General features: G+C 30.3%; 2 protein-coding genes across 5 annotated transcripts; one reads left to right on the top strand and one right to left on the bottom strand.

Moving 5' to 3' along the window:
• Positions 1-6400: 6400 nt before the first annotated feature.
• Positions 6401-12132, top strand: LOC114311961 (D-3-phosphoglycerate dehydrogenase 1, chloroplastic). Its single transcript, XM_028258125.2, has 5 exons — positions 6401-7157; positions 9213-9589; positions 9915-10025; positions 10870-10965; positions 11050-12132. The coding sequence occupies exons 1-5, from the start codon at positions 6500-6502 to the stop codon at positions 11719-11721; spliced, it is 1914 nt and encodes a 637-aa protein (XP_028113926.2). The 5' UTR covers positions 6401-6499; the 3' UTR covers positions 11722-12132.
• Positions 12133-13145: 1013 nt separating this feature from the next.
• On the bottom strand, positions 13146-16787 carry LOC114311960 (uncharacterized). 4 transcript variants are annotated; one of them, XR_003646687.2, is made up of 7 exons: positions 16613-16775; positions 16450-16476; positions 16307-16369; positions 15169-15247; positions 15035-15080; positions 13645-13748; positions 13146-13377 (listed from the first exon to the last, which is right to left on the bottom strand). XR_003646687.2 is itself a non-coding variant. In XM_082909242.1 (6 exons), the coding sequence occupies exons 1-5, from the start codon at positions 16652-16654 to the stop codon at positions 13675-13677; spliced, it is 285 nt and encodes a 94-aa protein (XP_082765368.1). In that variant the 5' UTR covers positions 16655-16787; the 3' UTR covers positions 13242-13377; positions 13645-13674. The 4 variants fall into 4 exon arrangements, 3 of the variants coding, with proteins under 3 accessions (XP_082765368.1, XP_028113925.1, XP_082765367.1); XM_082909242.1 differs by lacking the exon at positions 15035-15080 and having other exon boundaries at positions 13242-13377; positions 16613-16787; XM_028258124.2 differs by lacking the exon at positions 13146-13377 and having other exon boundaries at positions 13591-13748; positions 16613-16773.
• Between the last annotated feature and the right edge of the window lie 4820 nt (positions 16788-21607).

Genomic DNA, 21607 nt, shown 5'->3' with positions numbered 1-21607 from the left:
TTAAAATCAACAATGCTAGGTAGCTCGAAAATTCATGGCTCGAATGGCTTAAAACACTCAAAATGACTTCGTTTTGAATGTAAAATGACGCCGTTTTGACACATTCGAACCATTCGAGCCACACAAATTCAGGCCACCAAATATTTTTCTTTTAAAATTTAACCGTTAACTTTCTTAAAGTATTATTATATTATAATTATTATTTTTTATTTTAAATTTTCGTAGAAATTTATTAAAAAAAATCAAATCATACTTAAAATCCGTGATATATTTATTAAAATTTTAAAATAATAATATCCGTCATTGATTGTTTAGTATAATAATATTTTTATTGGATTATTTTATTTGTACTTTATTTATCTTATTTTAATGATAAAGTGTTAACAAAATCACCAAATAAATGTATTATTGTTCTAATATTTTAATAAATGACATGTTCTAATTTTATGTAAATTTCTAACAAAACAAAAAAAACGTTAATGGTAATTAACCGGTGAATTTTGAATTCAAAATTTAAAAGGACAAAGTGTAGGAGGTGATAACCGTGGGGCGGAGAGCAGAGGATGATTTTCCCTATAAAGTCTGAATAATCATGAATTAATGGGAGTGGGACCCAACGAAGAGGAAGAAAGTAATGGGTAAGTAGGAAAGTGGTGGGTGAGACTAGGGACAAGGCAGACGCTACGAACCATCAACTTCCGTGACAGCACATGGCGCCAACAATTTATTCAAATTACTCAATTACCCCAGTACTCTTCCCATTTATTAATACTTAGAGGCCCACTTGTTTTCAGAAATAGAATGGAGGAGATTGATAGGGAGGAGGTTAATAGTGAGGAGATTAAATAAAATTGTGTTTGTTTTGATGATAGTTGTTAGAGTAGGAATTGTTAAATTATTATTATATAAAATAAATATAAAATAATAAAACAAATACAAAAAATACAAAAACATTAAACATTAATGTTTTAAAAAAAATACCCAACATGTAAAAAATTTAAAAAAAATAAAAATAAAATAAAAAATTTTCAGAAAAAAGAAAATAAATAAAATAATGATTTTTACTTAACAAAAAATACAAAAAATTAAACATTAATTTTCATGTAAAAATGCCCGACATGTAAAAAATAAAATAAATAAAAAAATAAATAAAAAATTTCTAGTCCACCGGACTATTTTTTTAATACCAAGTCCTGGAGGCCCATCTGAATCCCATCTGTAAGGCTTATCTTAAGCCGTTCGGCTTGTTAGTCCATTCCTCAACTCTGTAAACAAATAACACATTAAATAGTGCTCACAACTATCCTAATCTCAATCCTCTCCTTATACCCCAAAACAAACGGGGCCAGAGCATCTCTAATGGTTCATCAGATTTTTTTTATCAAATCTGAGTAAAAAAAAAGACAATTTCCTATATTTGATATCGTCTGCTCCAGCGGAGAAATTTAACTTTTCATTAAACTATCGGTCAACCGGGCAAACGACTGGCCGGTCGACCGGTCAATGCAAAAAAAATGAAAAACTTGATTATGATCTTTCTGTCTTTCCCTATATATATATATTTTTTTACTGAGAAAACAAAGAGGTGGTCGACCGGGGGATCAACCTCCTAGTGTAAAATTTTCACAAAATTTTGCTTGAGGTGGTCGTCTAGGAGGACGCTCAGTAGGACCTACCTCTAACGTAAACGCACAGTGTTTTGGTGAAATCTACCTAGCTCTTTAATTCGGTGAAATTTTTGGGTAATTCCCATTTTGATATCAGTTTGATGAAACTGTTGGAGCAAAAAAAGTTACTTTTTTTCACCAATTTCAAATTTGGTGACGGTTTTGCTTAATCGTTGGAGATGGTCTTATTTGTTCAGATAGTAATGAGTAGATTTTTTTTTATATAACTTTTTTTACATTTAAAAAATTTTAATTATTTAGATAAGTAATTAATTTTTTTAATGATTTATCAAATTAACTTAATTTTTAAAATTATAAGTTCAAGATATAATTTTATAATGAAATTGCATATTGAACATGCGATTTTATATTGATATGACCACATCTACATACCAATAAGTTAAGTCAATATGAAATCGTGTTTTGAACATGCGATTTTATGATAAAGTTGCTGTGGAAGCGTGATGGACACCCATTGGGCTCCTACATAGGTTCCCAGTTGTCTAGCTTCCTGAGAAGGAAGTTCCTACAGACGACACCAAATGAAGCAGCCAACCTTCCATTAGCACAATATTGTTCGCTCTATGCGTACCCTGAAGGCTTTGTTTTATGTAGTGGAGTGTGGTTTCCTCACGATATTGTCCGCTGCCTTCTGCTAATTTGAAGGAGTTAATCAACTTATGTAGTAGAGTGTGGTTTCTTTACGACTTTGTTTTATGTAGTGGAGTGTGGTTTCCTCACAATATTGTTCGCTTTGGGCGTACCCTCGCGACTTTATTTTTCCCTTAGGAAAATGCCTTGTGCTAATTTGACGGAGTGTTTTATGTAGTGGAGTGTGGTTTCCTTACGATATTGTTTGCTTTGGACGTACCCTCACGACTTTATTTTTTTCTTAGGAAAATGCCTTGTGCTAATTTGAAGGAGTGTTTTATGTAGTGGAGTATGGTTTCCTCACGATATTATTCACTTTGGGCGTACCCTCACGACTTTATTCTTCCCTTAGAAAAATGCCTTCTACTAAGTTGAAGGAGTTAGCCAACTTATGCAGTGGAGTGTAGGTTCCTCACGGAGCGATGTGAGATGGATACCCATAGTTGCATTTTTAACTTACGTTTTTTAAAAAGTATATTAGTTTGATAAATAATTTAAAAAATGAGTTACTTTGGTAAATGGTTTAATTTTTTAAAATATTAAAAAAAACTCAAGGGGTCGGGTTTTTTAACAAATTTTTTTTTTGTTGATTTTAAAAAAATTTAGTGAATTTTTTATTTTGCCTCCGTTTGGGAAGTGGGTTGGCTTTTTGGCTTTTTGACTTTTTTGGCTATTTTAGCCTGGGTTAAAAAGTTTGGTTTGGGAAGGACTTTTTGGCTTTTTGGCTTTTTTGATTTTTTTTTGTGAGAGAAGAGTGTAATGATTATGGGTTGGATGTGATGTTTTGTTTGTTGTGGCTAAAATAGTCTGTTTTGTCTTTTGTGGCTATTTTAGCCCCAACCCAACTTGCCAAACACCACCTTTATACTTTTGGGTGGAGGGTGTTTTAGAATTAGATATTTTAATAAATTTGTAATTTTTTACAAAATTATGTGTAAAAAAGTAAAAAATGTAAGTTGACTTGTATTGACTTTTTAACTTTTTAATTATTTTAGATAATTCTAAAACACCCTAGCAAATCGGAAAAATAAAAAATAAAAAATAAAAAAAATTCTTTTTTGACTTTGTTAAAAAAATTGATTTTTTTATATTTATTTTTTCATTTTAAATTTGTTTACACAAGACGAACTTGAAAATAAAAAAATAAAAGATCAGTAAAGAAAAAAAATTGAAAAAAAAATATGACGTTTTTAACTGTATGCCAACACTTACTGAAAATTGAATAAATCACTGACCTTATTACAAATATAGTGTTCACACATTTAACGCTTTGAATAGTTTGTTTCTTACTTGTTTAGATATATAAAATTGAGTAAATTTATATGTACAGAAATTAAATACAGATTGAGACATAATTTTCTTATAAAGGGTACAGAAATTAAATACAGATTGAGACATAATTTTCTCATAAAGGGTGGGATCTACATGTATAGGACCCATCCCTCATAAAAGGATTATATCCCATTCTATATTTAATTTTTATATTCCACACATTACGGTATAAAATTGGATAATTGTTTGTTGGTGTGTTATATAAGCACACTTTTTATCTTTTTAATATTTTTTAAATCACATCACCTCTTTATTTTTTTATATATTTTTTCGTAAAAAATAAAAAATATATTTATTTAGATCATCTCAAACAACAATGTTTTACAAATGCAGTCCCCTTTGTGGCTCACCACACCTTTATGATTTGAAAGGTTTATTTTTTAATAATTTTCTATGTAAATAGTTTATAAAAAAATTAAAATTATTTGATAATTTAAGCCACATAATTTATTGATGTTTTTCTTAAAAAATGAAATGTTTGTTTGGGGCAATTTGGGAAGCTAGTAAAAAGTTAGTTTTTAACTTTTAACCCATTTTGAGTCATATCATCTTTCATATTTTTTACACATAAAATGACAAAAAAATTTAAAAAATCAAAAAGTCAACTTTTAACCAACTTTCCAAGTCACTCCTTTGTCTATGCTCAATTTTATTCTTCATTTTTTTTTTCAACTTGATTTAATTTTTTAAATACAAATATAATAAATTCAAAATTAATATGACAATAATTTTTTTGGGAAAATATGAAAACATTGCATTTCAATGAGAACTACTCAAAATAATTATAAATTTTAGAGAGTTACAAAAGTCTATGTCCAATGTAAGCAAAAGTAAAACGTGATTTCTTTAAAAATATATATATATATATATATATATATATATATATATATTTGTTTTGACAATAATATTATTTGAAAAATGTAAAAGTCATATAGGGTCAAAAGCTGATTTTTTGATTTTTTAAAAAAATGTAAAAAAAAATAGAGAGATGATGTGATCCAAAAAAGTTAAAAAAAACTAACAAATTGATTTTTAACATCGTTCTCAAAATAGGATTTAAGGTTAGGTCTCGTTTAACAACATTTAGTTTTAACCAAAAATTAAAAAATCACTATAAGTTATCATATCATTCTCTTTAGTTATTATTATTTTTTTTTCATATTTTCATAAAAAATTATAAAAATAACCTATTCATAAACGAGGCATACAATTTTTATATCTACTATTTTCTTTAATTTTTTTTCAACAAAATTCTTTCAATTTGTCACTTTAAATGTTTAATTTTTCTGACATATTCTCTTACGAATTTTATATATTTTTTTCTCTTTATCCCCTCTCTCATATTGTGTATACAACTTGATGTAATTTCATCATCATTTTTTATAACAGCATACAATCACATTTTAAATTAGTATGATAATCATTTTCATAAATTAAAACATTAAAATCAAATTAATTATACAAAAATAATATAAAAAAACAATCAATTAACTTGAACGTAACTTTAACATCACACAAATATTTTAGTCGTTTTACTACCAAATGAAAATTAAATTCAATCAAATTAAGATAGTTCTTACTAAAAGTTGAACTCAATATTATCCTACATGAATTAAAATTCTAACTCTATTACCATTTGGTTTTAAAGGGAGAGTTCAGAGTTTGAGCATACGGAAAAACCTTGAAAGCCTATTACTAATAATTTAACTTACAATTCAGGCTAAGTTTAAATGGTGGAAGGTGAGAAAAATGATTTTTTTATTTTTTTTATACGTTTACAAAAAATTTGGTTGAATTTGTTTTGCATAAAAGTGGTAAAAATTGTAAAAAAAAATTAATTTTTTTTACAACTCATAATAATATGATAACTAAACTTCTAATTTCTTGTTAAAAAAATATTATAAAATATAAGAAATTTTAAATTTGTTACAGAAATAGTTAATTACAATTAGAATTCTTATTTTTTTTTTATATAGAATTTTCATTTTAGTCAAATTCATACAAGAAAATAATTTCTTTTTCCTCTTATTCTCTTTTATTTCATTTTCTTCTATTTTCACTTTCTTTATTTCAAATCAAACAAAACTTAAGACAGCAAAAATTATCTAGTAGGTCAAGAAAATTACATGCTCATATGCCCGATCAATAAAATGTTATAGTTTGTCTACCATTTCTTTGTCATTAGGATTATGTATTTATTTAGCTCTTTATTATTAGTTGGGCATACCACCAATATAAAATTCTTGAAAGGAAAAAAGAAAAAAGAAAATAATAATAATAATAATAATAATAATAATAATAATAATAAGGATAAATTACAAACACACTCTCTGAGATTTACTTAAATTATAAATTACCTTATGTGGTTCTAGAAATTACATTATATGCCCCTAAGATTTCTAATTTTATAACAAATAGATCATTTTATTAATAAGTCATCAAGTTAATCAATAGTTTTTAATAACATTAAAATTTTATTTCAATTAATAATTCATATAATTTTTCTATTATATAGGTGAACAGTAAGAAATTTCACTTTTTCAATTAATTCTATTAAATAATTTTTTTTGATAGGGACGTATTTATAATTTTTTAAACTACAGAGGATAATTTGTAATTTAAATAAATTTCAAGAATATATTTATAATTTATCCTAATAATAATTTGAAGTGGATAGGGGTGTAAAAGTAATTAGACATGAAAGAGGGACGACTCTTGATCGTGTATTTATAACCGCAATCAACCCCCAAATTTGGGATATCCAAACTGTTAATAAACCACTCTCTCCCCCCTTCTCTCTCTCTCTCTCTCCCCCAACTAAAACACTAACAGAAGAGAGAGAAACAAACATGGCTTCAGCTTCTTCTCCAAACCCCATTCTGTCTCCTCCTTCTTCTTCTTCCCTCTCCTCTTCTTCTTCAAACAAATCCTCTTCTCTCTCCTTCCTCAATTCCTCTTCATCATCATCCTTCTCCTCCATTCCCTTCCCAAAACTCTCTCATTCTCATTCCAATTCCAATTCTCGATTCCGATCTCAATCGCTGCTTGTTTCCAATGTGTTGAAAACAGTTGATTCGCCTAACAACTCGGTCTCCAAGGCCCGAGATCTAGACCGACTCGCCTCCAGCTCCAAACCTACAATCCTCGTCTCCGAGAAACTCGGAGAGGCCGGTCTCGAGCTCCTTCGAAGCTTCGGCAACGTTGAGTGTCTCTATGATCTCTCTCCCGAAGATTTGTGCTCAAAGATCTCGCAGTTCGATGCGTTGATCGTGAGGAGTGGGACGAAAGTGACGAGGCAGGTTTTTGAGGCTGCGAATGGCCGATTGAAGGTGGTGGGAAGGGCTGGTGTTGGGATCGACAATGTCGATCTCCAGGCTGCTACTGAGCTTGGATGCCTTGTTGTCAATGCGCCGACTGCGAATACTATCGCTGCTGCTGAGCACGCCATTGCTCTGCTTGCTTCCATGGCTCGTAATGTCGCTCAGGCTGATGCGTCTATGAAATCTGGTATAAATTCTATTCTTCTCTGTTTTTTTCCATCTCATTTGTTTATTTTTCAAATCCAATTTCGTAGATCTGTTCTTTATGATTCTGTAAATTACTTGATATATATGTTATGAACTTTTATGATGTATAGCGGCTTGTTTGTTTTAATTTTTGCAAATATATTCGTATATGTATCTGTGCATTTAGATTTTTTTTTTGGGATTCGCTTTTGTCGGGTAACAAGTTGCTTGTTTTTGAATATTAAAATTTTGGTAGATGGGGATTTGGATTTAATTGATCTGTAAATCTGTTTATGGGTGGAGTTTACTCCATACCCACACAGGAGGTTGCAAATGTGAAGTTAATCAATAGGTATAGCTGTTAAATTACTTCTATGTTAGAGCATATCCAACTTTGAATAAAAAAATTTCATCAAATTTGAGTGAAAATTTGATGAAAGTTTGATTTGATACCCGTTTATTCCAATGTTGAATTAAATTTTTTATCAGATTTTTTTACATTCTCGGTTGTCCAGGAAGACGTCCACTTGGCGGATATCCTGGAGGTCGCGAATAAAAAATTTGATGAAAGATGAAAAGCTCCCTCCATTTGATGAAATTTTTGGTTTCTCCTCATTTGATATGAGGCGTTGAAGCAGAAAAAGTGAGTATCTTTCATCAAATTTAATTTTGATGAAAAGTCTGAGTAAGGGTTGGAGACGCTCTTAGACAGGGTGGAACCAGAAATTTTGTCTATACATTATTAGTTATTAATTGAAGATAATTTCTTATATAATTGGCATGAGATATATATTTTATAAGAAAAAAATGAATAACAAGGTTTATTTTTTGTTATTATATATATATATATATTTAAGTTTTGAACTATTATTGTATAATAGGTTAGATTCCTTTAAATTATTTTAAAGGAAAAATCTAGCATGTAATTATATTTCACAATTATGTAATGTGGAAGTCAAGATCTATAATTGAAATTTTGTAGTTTTACTCAACAGGTTCCCACCTCCAAAAGTAGAATTTAAATCCCGCACTTCATGAACCTCCCACCAGCTGCATTGACCAGTAGTGTAGGATGGATTTACACTTGTTTTTCTGGTTGGTTCAAATTGAGTACTCACTCCATCCCATTTTGTTGGTCCACTATTTTATTTTTGAATGTCTCAAAATGAAAGTCCATTTTGAAAAGTTAATGAATAAAGTTATGTGATTTTCCCATTTTGCCCTTTCTTTTTTGAATTAAAATAAGGATTTTGTTAATGAGTGCCTTCAGAACACTTGATAAGAAGTTTAAAATGTTTGTACATGATGTATGAGAGTGCATGCAATATGTAATATACAATCAATTTAAACATTGTTAACCAATGCCCTTAGGGCACTCGTTAACCAAACCCTTAAAACAATAATTTAAAAAAAATAAAATTACAACGGGTCAAATAAAAAGCTACACACATTGATAGTTTTAAATTTCAAAATTGATTTCCCGCCACCATGGGTAGAGCAATTATTAGGGTTAAATTTGGAAATTTGAAAATATATTATTACAATGATAATGATTTCGTAAAAAGTTGAATTTTCAAAAAAGGGACTATTATTTTGGGATGGAGGGAGTACTTTTTAGAATTGTTGCAATTTGTGTAAACATCTTGATGATCTTGTCTGGTTTATTATCAATCATTTTAGGGAAGGAGAGGCGAGGAAAGGAAAGTAGTAGTTAATGAAATCCAGATTAACTAAGGGTATTGTGATTGCAGTGATACCAAATGCTAAAAATGTCATTGAATTGTGACACCCTTTTCTCAACCCAAATTCTGAAATAATGTTCCTTGAGCACATTTCTGGAGTTAGAATCTAGAAATGTAATTAAACCATAAAATTATGACCAAGAGATTGTTGGAGATTGGTGCAGACGATTGATCTCTATTGCTTAAGCTTGGAGTCATTCCCCATATTTCTACCAATGAATACCAGACATCTCAATCTCATTCATTACTCTCACCTTAAGCTCTGTGCAAGTATTTTTGCATGTATTGATGAATATATATATTTTTTTAAACAGGAAAATGGCAACGCGGCAAATATGTTGGAGTCTCCCTTGTTGGGAAGACATTAGCAGTTATGGGATTCGGAAAAGTTGGATCTGAAGTTGCAAGACGTGCAAAAGGCCTTGGTATGCATGTAATTTCGCATGATCCATATGCCCCAGCTGATAGAGCCCGTGCCATTGGTGTGGACTTGGTCTCTTTTGATGAGGCCATCACCACCGCGGATTTCATTTCACTTCATATGCCGCTCACTCCTACTACGTCGAAGGTATTCAATGATGACTCTTTTGCAAAGATGAAGAAAGGAGTCCGCATTATTAATGTTGCCAGGGGTGGTGTTATTGATGAAGATGCATTAGTGAGGGCCCTTGAAACAGGAGTGGTTGCACAGGTATGCTTCTTTGTGCTGATGCCAATAATGCCCCTGAAAGTTGGGTTTTGATTTATGGATTCAGTAGAATTAGAGCAGCTCATGCATTTTATGTAGCAATTTAAGGTGAAAAATCAGGATCAGGAATGAGGCTGTTTTAGGACTTATTTAATTTACATTTCATCATTTTATTTTTACCTCTTTTAAGATGACTGCAAATGTTAATTGATGTCCCTGTTCAATGAGATAAATTTATGGTATTCACAAGAAAGTGATTCAACCATAAAATATGGTGTTTTAGTACAATGCTAAAAAGATTGAATTGTTTTTTTGATATTGGTAACAGGCAGCACTCGATGTGTTCACAAAGGAGCCCCCAGCCCCGGATAGCAAATTATTGCAGCTTGAGAATGTCACCCTTACACCTCATCTTGGAGCTAGCACAAAAGAAGCACAGGTATAATTCTCCTGTGATCATTACAGTACTGGTATGTTATAGTTACTAGGAAACTCTGTTTGCGAGGTCCACACAAGTGCATTTTCGAAATGGGTACTATACTCTTCTGAAGATTTTTGGGAAACATTCTAGATACTTTTGGAAAATGTTAAAGCGATGCTCGAAAGAAACTAAGGGAAAACTAGTAAAAAAACTCTATAGGAATTACTTGGAAGCTTAATGGAATTTTTGTGGATTTGTATTTGAGATATTTTGAGCAAATATATAAGAATTAATTCTTCTAAAAATGTTTTAAATTGTCTTAGCAGAATGGTTTGAGTAAATTCAATTAGGCACGTAGAACTTTTTTGGAACTATTTGACAAACTTTGGAAACCTTTCTAGAAAAAAATCATTAGATTGGTTACTTAAAAATTAAAAATTTTAATGAACTGTGTAACTAAAAAATTTAGAAGTTTAGGTTTAATCAATAGTAATATCTTTAGTAAAGTTTAATTTAACTTGGTAATTATCATATTAGTAATCAAGAAAGGCTTATACTACTAACTAATTGATTGATTGGTTCAAGTTAGTTGCTATAGAAATTCAAAGCATTCAATGTACACATATTATGTTTAGTTGGCTAGACTAAATTTAAAAGTTTCCTTTATGTTTTACAAAAGTTTCATACTAAAATTCTTATTAGGATTCTTGTTTGATTCTTGATTGTTTACCCTCTTCCTGTTTCCCCTATATATTTAGGCCTCGTTTCCCTCTGATACTTCCTTGCTTTGACTTCCTAATCCGGTAACTGAGGTTGTACTCACTAACCTTTCAAACTCCTGTATGGCATCTACGCATTTCAGGAAGGTGTGGCTGTTGAAATAGCTGAGGCTGTAGTTGGAGCATTGAGAGGAGAACTATCTGCAACTGCTGTGAATGCTCCCATGGTCCCTGCTGAGGTAAACAATTTCAAGATCATATATCTCCATGTGACTTATGTGCGTGCCTAATGCACGGTAGCTAATCATTGCTCTTGTTCTTAGGTTCTTTCTGAGTTGGCTCCTTATGTTCTGCTAGCAGAGAAGCTTGGTAGGCTTGCTGTACAGTTGGTGACTGGAGGGAAAGGAGTTAAATCCGTGAAGGTGGTTTATGGATCAGCTCGAGATCCTGATGACTTGGACACCAGGCTTCTTCGTGCCATGATCACAAAAGGCATCATTGAGCCTATATCAAACTCGTTTATCAACCTGGTGAATGCAGATTTCACTGCCAAGCAGAAAGGCCTCCGCATTAGCGAGGAGCGAGTCCTTGTTGATTCAGGCCCCGAGTACCCTATTGACTCGATCCAAGTCCAAATAAGCGATGTGGGTTCAAAATTCGCAAGTGCTTTGTTGGAGAACGGAAATATTTGCATTGAGGGGAGAGTGAAATATGGAATACCTCATCTGACTCGTGTGGGATCCTTCAGTGTCGATGTGAGCCTGGAAGGAAACCTCATACTGTGTCGTCAGGTGGACCAACCTGGCATGATCGGACGAGTTGGAAACATTCTTGGTGAACATAATTACAATGTGAGCTTTATGAGTGTAGGAAGGACTTCAAAGAGGACAAAGGCCATCATGGCAATCGGTGTAGATGAAGAGCCGGACAAGGATACCCTCAAGATAATTGGGGAAGTGCCTGCAATTGAAGAGTTTGTGTTCCTCAAACTATAGAGAGCGTTGATGAAGACTCTCTCGAGTTGGTGGGAATGGTGGTGGAGATAGTAGTTTTTATGTACTCTTCAAAAAAGCCGAGCCAAGAATAAAATTGGCTGCCACGCAAATAAGGTGGTCTGTTCTGCCTGCCCGTGGTTTGCTAGAATCCGAGTTTTTATCGTGTCATTGTTGCTGCTGGTGGTTAAAAAAGTGGCCGTACTAACAGTGTGTGTGGCTTGTAGAATTTTTAGGTGTTTTTTAGGTGAGTTCAATTATTTGATGAATCACCATCTTTTTGGAGTGGAAAAGATGGTTTTTCAAGATGTTGTGTTAATGTTTTGATTGAAGTGCTGAGATGAAATATTATTTTGGCGCATGTTGTTCCGGTAACTAATGATGTTTCAGTTTAATGTAAAAGCTTGTTTTTAAGCCATAAGAGTTATGCTGTATGTAGAGTTTGAGAAGGAAGGTCAAGTTCTTAAAATGGCATCAAAAAATATTTACTTTTTGTTTTTAACTGTGGTTGCATTGCAGGACAAGACAAGTACTGGCTGTGGTCCACTCTACCAAATAAGTTAGATTTTTACATTACACCTTCATGATGTTGACAGAACAGAAGTCTTCAGGATCAGAAATTATTTAGTGATCCTGGTTATGATCAGATGTATTGTATTGTGATTGGTAGAGAAAATTGACGAATATATGATACTCAAATATGTTGTGTTATAATTAGGGAAGAGTGTAGAGCTCACGATTTTGTGTTGGATTATGAGATAAACACAATTTTGTGTTGGGTTTTGAGAGAACAACAGACATTGTAATCGATGAGGGGGCATTGCAAGGTGGCGCTCTTGGACCACCAAATAATTTTTCCTTCACGATATTCTTACCATCTTGCTCCTGATGATCCAAGTCCAGGAATATAATTATAATTTGGGGTGATTTTATTTATTTATACCATGACAAAAATTTTAATTTTAATTTTAATTTTATCTCCTTACACCCACCCCCTTGCAACCACTGCCTTCCCCCACACCAAACTCCCTTCTCCAACCCCTTCCCCCACTGCGACTCCCCCTACCTAGCCCTTTTCCTATTGTGAACTCCCTTTTCAGATCGAAGGTTTTCAAATCTATGGTTCAGGGAATGAGGGAAAAAAGGGAGGCAGAAGAGAGGAAGGAACCGGTTGAGGGGGTGATGAGTGATGACACTGGTGGATCAATGGAGGGAGGGAAAGTGGTGGTTGTAATGAGAAATTAAGGTTTTAGATTTCAAATTGAGCACTTCCTGACAAATTTCAACATGAATAAGATTTTAATAAAAAAAAATTAAAATGAGGGTGCAAGAAGATATTTTAATGGTGTAAATAGAACCACCCTATAATTTGGAGTAAGATCCTATTTCAGTCATCTTACTCAGTGCAGCACCCCACAATCAGCTCATTGCATTCGAAACAACTCATTGTCAAAAACTTCCAGATTTGTGACAGATGATGCAATTAGACACAAATAAAATCATGACAATGAACATGTAAGGTAGATAACAGACAAGAGGTTGCATTTTTTTGCCCTTCTTCTTCTTCTTTTTTTTTATTTTTTTTTTTTTCCCAGCATTGAGGTAGCAGGAAGGAGAACAACACCACAAAAACTATGCATCGAAGGCCTACTTTAGTCTCTTATGGCATGTTTGATTGGGTGGATTAGAGCATGGGATTAAGATTATTAATCCGTGGGCCCAATTATCCTATATTTGTTTTAACATTTTGGTTTAGGATTATTAATCTAATAGATAATTAATCTAACAAATTTGTAGAATTATTAGTAATGGGGTAGGGGTGAGATTATTAATCCAATGGATATTAATCCAATTGGATAGTGAATACCACACTAATTTAATAGGATTATTAATACTTCACTATCAATTTTGTGAATCAAACATGACCTTAAGGTACAGAATTATCAGAAGAAATGTTCACTGAAATCTCAATAACATCTTTATAACTATGCTGACTCCATGCACCATTAAAAGCCAGTCATCATTTTCCCCTGTCGAGAAAAAAAAGGAAATGAAATCAGAGAATAAATCATTAGATTTGTGGGTAAAATGTGCATATTCGATGAGGGTATGTGAAAGAAATAAAGGCAAACTTCACTTCACCTCTTTGGTTTGGGCCGGGTGTGGTTTACCCTATTGGAAATAACCACCTAAACCCCATGTGGTTTCTGGATCAAAGCGTACCGTCAGCTTTTACATCTAAGTTAATGGAATGTGAGGCTCACGCATCTAGAGGGAGAGTAAGTGAAATTTAATGACTAAATTACCCCTCATTCACCTTCAAATTTTAAAAAAATACCATTCTTTTTCCTTCTTCTTTCTCTAGTGTTTCTCTCTTTATTCACTCCCCCTTACCTTCCCCATACCAACATCCCTTTCCTCTTCCTTTTACCTTGCCAAACCCACCACCCCACCCCAAACCACTAATCTATACAAACATTTCATCAAGAGTAACATATAAATAATCTGTATATATATATTCTTGGGCTAAATCTATAAATGCATATATATATAATTTGTACATATATGCATTACTCTATATTTAGTTGTCAGTTTTAAGAATGGTGGTGATTGATTAACAATGGTGGATTCTCTAGGGCTTCACAGCTGTGCATTCAAGTAAGCAGAGACCCACACAATACTTTCACTCTCTCTCTCTTGCCCCTAGTTTATTCTAACCCAAAAACACTTGTTGAATGCAAGAAATTCAAGAAACCACTACACCACCCACATGAAATTGCTCCTCTTCTACATATACACGTGTATATATGTATCTATTTATTTGCTATAAAAATACTTCTTTTTCTTGGAAGTGGGTTTGGTTATGGCTCTCTTGTTCTTCTCTTCTGTTCTCTGTGTTTTGGATTTTTTTTAATCAACAGATCTCAGCTGCAATTTTGGGTATCAAAAACTTGTGAATTTGATTGTTGAGGTTCGTTGATTGTTGACCTCTCATCATTGTTGCTCTTCTCTCTCTCTCTCTCTCTCTCTCTCTCTCTCTAGAACTTTGTGAATTGTGAACAATATATATATATATATATATCATATATATAGGTTTAGTTTAAATGAAAGGATAGAGATAAGGGTATAACAGTCAATTTCCTACTGCAGTTAACAGAAGTTACTTGTGCGCTTTGGTGTAGAAACCATATAAGGGTTATGTGATTATTTCCAAATGTCAAGGAGGTAAACCGCAAGCGGCCCAAACCCCCCGGGGGGGGGGGGGGGGGGGTTAAAGTGAAGTTTACCCAAAAAATAAATCATAAGAATTGCATACGTGTTCATCATTAGTGTGATGTTGTCCCCTTTGAGAAGGATCCTCCCTAAACAAAAGACAAATATACCACATAAAAAAGTACACAATGAGAAATATTATAGAAAAACAGAGAGTAAGGGTCATGTACCACCCACCCAAAGCCTTTCTAGTCTTCTTCTTTACATTGACTTCCTCAGCATCATCCAAAACCAAATTCATATACTCATCAAACCCCTAAACAAACACAAAAATAGATACCACAATTTTTATTATCCTACTTCAAGAAAACAAAAATCCAAAATTATATGTTGATTGCAATGCAAATACAACAAATGACAGAACTACTCCTGAACATATGCATATACATTTCAGAAGCACATCACGCATATAAACAACTCTACTGTTCACATACTACTGTCTCAAAGCATGCATATGTTCTCAATTATCATTAAACTTTAGAAAGCCCAGTGTGCACACAAGAACAATTCTGCACATTGACAAGGGAATGCTGGCACAGATACAAGAGGGCTTCAGTGGCACAGGGCCACATGCAATCACAAAGAAACAGAATTATCCAAAATCATATTTTGTAAACTAGAGAGCTTTTAACCTTTTTGTCTTTAACAAATACTGAAAAGAGTTCAAAATTTAAGGGTGCCCTTTCACAAATTTAAGTTGTGCAGTATGTAGTGTTGTTTCTACATTTGAAACACCAATCGAATTCTACAATGTTTGGAGGCATTTGGGTATTGAGAGTTGTTGCAAGAACATGTCTACATACAAGTTATACGCTCAATTAGAATCAAATGGCTCCACAAATGCATCCATCAAACCTGTCAAATAAATGCTTGCAATTGCCCTAAAAAAGCAAGTGGGGATGGATAGTCTATGAAGAATACCTATTCCTTCCTCGAAACTAAAGAATTCCATTCCATCATGAAATTATCCTCAAGTCAATATGTTGGTAAGTAACCCCACTATTATTAATAACCGACACTACACCCAACCACTACATACCCTAATTTCCGTGCTATGATAGAGATAGACTTATATAGATCACATTATTAGAATTTAAGGTACTTATAAATGAAATATCAAATTCCTTTCTATTGTAGCCTACTATTTTTAAAATTTACCATGTAAAAACACATTCCTATAACCATTATGAACTTTTTTTCCTTTCTTTTCTTGTTTTTTAAACATTTTTTCTTGCCAAACTCAAGTCTCTCTATATTTTAGTTCCCCTAAAGAAAATGTTAAAAAGTAGTCACATAATAATAATAGAAAGCATACAATAATGCGGCCTTCAATCCTCGAGTCCTTTTGCTCGAAAAGCCATATCTGGATGCGAGCTTTCTGTTGCAATCCATAGCAAAAATAATGAGAAAATTATCAAAAACAGAAATCACAACAATGTCATCAAGTTTGGCACTTACACTTTGAAGAAACCTGAAAATGAGATTCTGAAACCAAGCAGGGACAGTCGATTCATCCATGAACAAAAGACATGTATCAGTAAATTTTAATATGAACGAAACATAGTGAAAGATCACAGACACTATATATATATATAGAGAGAGAGAGAGAGAGATAGCGTACGATGGGCTGGGTCATGATCCTCTGGACTTTGGTGGTCGCCATGGCTGCTATGCTATCTGCGTCGGTCGAGATCGTCTCCTTGGCAAAACCTTGCAAAGCAAAAAAGCAACAGAACCAGAAAGAAACAGAGACCTAATACCCTAGCTAGCTCTCTATCGGGATGTCGGATTGGGTCGGGTATATGTACATTCGGCCCGAACCAAATACCAGCCCATACACAACCCGAGACCAATAATGTTTTGGGCTCGGCTTTCATGGGTTTGGGCTGTATCTGGTGGATCTGTGGAGACCTTCTTAAAATAATAATCAATTTAAAGTGAGTAAAAATAAACAGAAATAATAAAAAAATATTATTAAATTATTTAAAAAAAAAGTAGCATCTTTGCTCTCATACCTAACAAAATACATTTAAAAAATATAATATTTGTAATATTTTTTTTAAAAAATACGCTAAATATTAAAAATATAAAAAAATATATGAAAATTTAATGCATTTTTTATATTCTTATATATTTATTAATTTTTAAAAATATATTTAAAAAAAAATTTTAAAATTTTAAAAATATTTATTAAAAATAAAAATATATTAAAAGATCAAAAAAATTGAAACCGAATCCATTAAATAAGTCTCTTCCATTGATCCGAATGCAGATAGATGACAGCCCACCTCAAGTGAAGATTTTTAAGAAAATAATAAAAAAATGTATTCCAATTAAGTAGGTTACTAGCATATCAACCGTGTTATGCACGGATTATGTTTTATCACTTTGTCTTTTTTTTTTCTTTTTTTTTTATACTATATTAAAATTTAGGGCAAATTACACAAATAGTACCTATAGTTTGAGGCTTGTGTCACTTTGATCCCTAACTTTTCAATTGTGACACATTTGACCATAAATTTTGAATCTTGTTCCAAATAAGAATAATTGAATATATAATTAGATTTTTCAAGGGTAAAATTGTCAATTTGATAAAATATAAACTAATTTGACAAAAATAAATGTCAAACAAATATTTTTTAATTTAAAAAAATTATTTTTGCATACTAAAAATAAAATTATGTAAAATTGATAAATCTTTTAGACATTTATTTTTTTTTACCAAATTAATTTTTATTATGTATTTGGATGATGATCATGTAAAATTAATTTAAAAAAAATAATCATGTAATTTTTATTAATTTTACATAATTTTATCATTGGTAGATAAAAAAAATTTCAAAAAAATTAAAAATATTTTTTTGATATTTACTTTTGTCAAATTAGTTTATATTTTATCAAATTAACGATTTTACCCTTGAAAAATCTAATGATATTTTTAATTGTCCTTATTTGGAACAAAATTCAAAATTCAGGGTCAAATGTGTCACAATTGAAAAGTCAGGGACTAAAGTGACACAAGTCCCAAACTATAAGGACTATTAATGTAATTAACCCTAAAATTTAATATTTTGATACTAATCATATGTGTTGGACTTTTCAAGGAATTCATATGTGATGGACTTTTCAAGTAATTTTTTTTCATGCTTGTTTTTAATGCATTAAAATATTATTATGAGGGATAATAATCATGTGTTGAATTTTTCAAGGAATTCATATGTACTTCACAATTATTTCTATATATGTGAATTGTGATTTTTAAATATCTTTTTTTTTTAAATGTCTTTTTTTTATTATTATATTAAAGTGTAATATTTTGATAATAATCATATGCGTTGGACTTTCAAGAAATTCATATGTGTTGGACTTTTCAAGGAATTTTTTTTTATGACTGTTCTTAATATATTAAAGTGTTATTATGAGGGATAATAATCGTATGTGTTGGAACTTTTCAAGGAATTCATATGTGTTGGACTTTTCAAAGAATTTTTTTTATACTTGGGGGTTGGGAGAAGTTAATAAATGCTAAGATTTTTTTTTAAATAAAAAATTAAGAAATTTAGATTGAGATATTGGAGCTCCTTCGAGACTTGGGGGGTTAGAAACCCTATTTTTCTTAATATATTTGTAGATAGATAGATAGATTTTTTTTTTTTTTTTTTTATTTTTGTGTGGTTTCTATTCGGGTATTTATTTTTTTCAATTTATTTAAGATGGAGCTGTGGGTATCTTTTTTTTTTTTAAATTTAATTTATCTGTGGTTTCCATTTGTTTTTAATTATTATTATTTAGGTAAGTTGTGATGTGAGTTAGATATGTGATAGACATGTGAGTTTGATTGATTTAAAGTTTATTTAGATAAACTTTAAAGATTTTTTTTTTTAGTTTTATAGTTTTTTTTTTGTTATGTTATAATATAATATATAAAATAAAGGTAGATATCTACAACTTTAATAAAAAATATTATCTGCTTTTTTTTGGGGAAGAGAAAATGAATGCAAGTTTTAATATTTTTTTTTTGAAAATTTGTGAGAGAGATTAGGAGGGAGATTATGAAATATTTTTGTTTTTAAATAAATAAATTGGTCAATAGTTTTGTTTTAATCTATTTTGTAAATTAAAAATCAATAATTTTGAAAAATTGATTAATTTGTCTCATTAAGTGATTTAAAATTTTGATAGATATACATAAAAAAAATACATAATTTTATTATTAAATCATAATTCAAATTTAGATGTTATATCCTTTTGAGATCTATAGCTAAATTTTTATTTTTATTTTTTATTTTTGTGTGTAACCATAGTGTATGAGAGAAATTGAAAAGGGTGTTGCAATAATTATAAGAGAAGTCAAAAGAGATTGTGGGTTGGGAGAAGTCAATAAATGCTGAGGTTGAGTTGGGAGAAGTCAATAAATGCTGAGGGTTTTTTTTTTTGAAATATTTTTGTTATTAAATAAATAAATTAGTCAATAGTTTTGTTTTAATCTATTTTGTAAATTAAAAATCAATAATTTTGAAAAATTGATTAATTTGTCTCATTAAGTGATTTAAAATTTTGATAGATATACATAAAAAAAATACATAATTATATTATTAAATCATAATTCAAATTTAGATGTTATATCCTTTTGAGATCTATAGCTAAATTTTTATTTTTATTTTTTATTTTTGTGTGTAACTATAGTGTATGAGAGAAATTGAAAAGGGTGTTGCAATAATTATGAGAGAAGTCAAAAGAGATTGTGGATTGGAAGAAGTCAATAAATGCTAAGGTTGGGTTTGGGTTGGGAGAAGTCAATAAATGCTGAGAGGTTTTTTTTTTTAAATCAAAAAATTAGAAAATTAGAATTAGGAGATCGGAGCTCCCCCAAACTTTGGGGTTAAAACCTCATTTTGCTTAATATATAGTATAGATAGATAGATAGATAGATATATTTTTTTATTTTTATTTTTATTTTTATTTTTGTATGGTTTCTATTCGGGTATTTTTTTTTTCAATTTATTTAAGGTGGAGTTGTGGGTATCTTTTTTTTTTAAATTTAATTTATCTGTGATTTTCATTTGTTTTTAATTATTATTATTTAGGTAAGTTATGATGTGAGTTAGATATGTGATAGACATGTGAGTTTTATTGATTTAAAGTTTATTTAGATAAACTTTAAAGTTTTTTTTTTTAGTTTTATAGTTTTTTTTGGTTATGTTATAATATAATATATAAAATAAAGGTAGATATCTATAACTTTAATAAAAAATATTATTTGATTTTTTTGGGGAAGAGAAAATAAATGCAAGTTTTAATTTTTTTTTTTTTGAAAATTTGTGAGAGAGATTAGGAGGGAGAGATTATGAAATATTTTTGTTATTAAATAAATAAATCAGTCAATTGTTTTTTTTAATCTATTTTATAAATTAAAAGTCAATAATTTTAAAAAATTGATTAATTTGTCTCATTAAGTGATTTAAAATTTTGATAGATATACATAAAAAAATACATAATTATATTATTAAATCATAATTCAAATTTAGATGTTATATCTTTTTGAGATCTATAGTTAAATTTTTATTTTTATTTTTTATTTTTGTGTGTAACCATAGTATATGAGAGAAATTGAAAAGGGTGTTGCAATAATTCTGAGAGAAGTCAAAAGAGATTGTGGGTTGGGAGAAGTCAATAAATGCTGAGGTTGGGTTGGGAGAAGTCAATAAATGCTGAGGGTTTTTTTTTTTTAAATCAAAAAATTAGAAAATTAGGATTAGGAGATTGGAGCTCCCACAAGCCTTGGGGTTAAAAACTCATTTTTGCTTAATATATAGTATAGATTCAGGTATTTTTTTTTTCAATTTATTTAAGATGGAGTTGTGGGTATCTTTTTTTTTTTTAAATTTAATTTATCTGTGATTTCCATTTGTTTTTAATTATTATTAATTAGGTAAGTTATGATGTGAGTTAGATATGCGATAGACATGTGAGTTTTATTGATTTAAAGTTTATTTAGATAAACTTTAAAGATTTTTTTTTTTTTAGTTTTATAGTTTTTTTTTTTGTTATGTTATAATATAATATATAAAATAAAGGTAGATATCTACAACTTTAATAAAAAATATTATCTGATTTTTTTGGGGAAGAGAAAATGAATGCAAGTTTAAAAATTTTTTTTTTTGAAAATTTGTGAGAGAGATTAGGAGGGAGAGATTATGAAATTTTTTTGTTATTAAATAAATAAATCAGTCAATAATTTTTTTTTAATCTATTTTGTAAATTAAAAGTCAATAATTTTGAAAAATTGATTAATTTGTCTCATTAAGTGATTTAAAATTTTGATAGATATAAATAAAAAAATACATAATTATATTATTAAATCATAATTCAAATTTAGATGTTATATCTTTTTGAGATCTATAGTTAAATTTTTATTTTTATTTTTTATTTTTGTATGTAACCATAGCGTATGAGAGAAATTAAAAAGGGTGTTGCAATAATTATGAGAGAAGTCAAAAGAGATTGTGGATTAGGAGAAGTCAATAAATACTAAAATTAGATTAAAAAAAATTAATAAATATTAAATTTTTTTTTTTAATCAAAAACTTAAAAAATTAACCCATAAATTTTGGGG

Source organism: Camellia sinensis, chromosome 15 (assembly GCF_055761805.1).
Source record: "Camellia sinensis isolate YWXY chromosome 15, ASM5576180v1, whole genome shotgun sequence".
NCBI classification, from domain to species: Eukaryota; Viridiplantae; Streptophyta; class Magnoliopsida; order Ericales; family Theaceae; genus Camellia; species Camellia sinensis.
The sequence above is the reverse complement of the archived record's forward strand: the minus strand, read 5'-3'. Positions and strand labels throughout refer to the sequence as shown.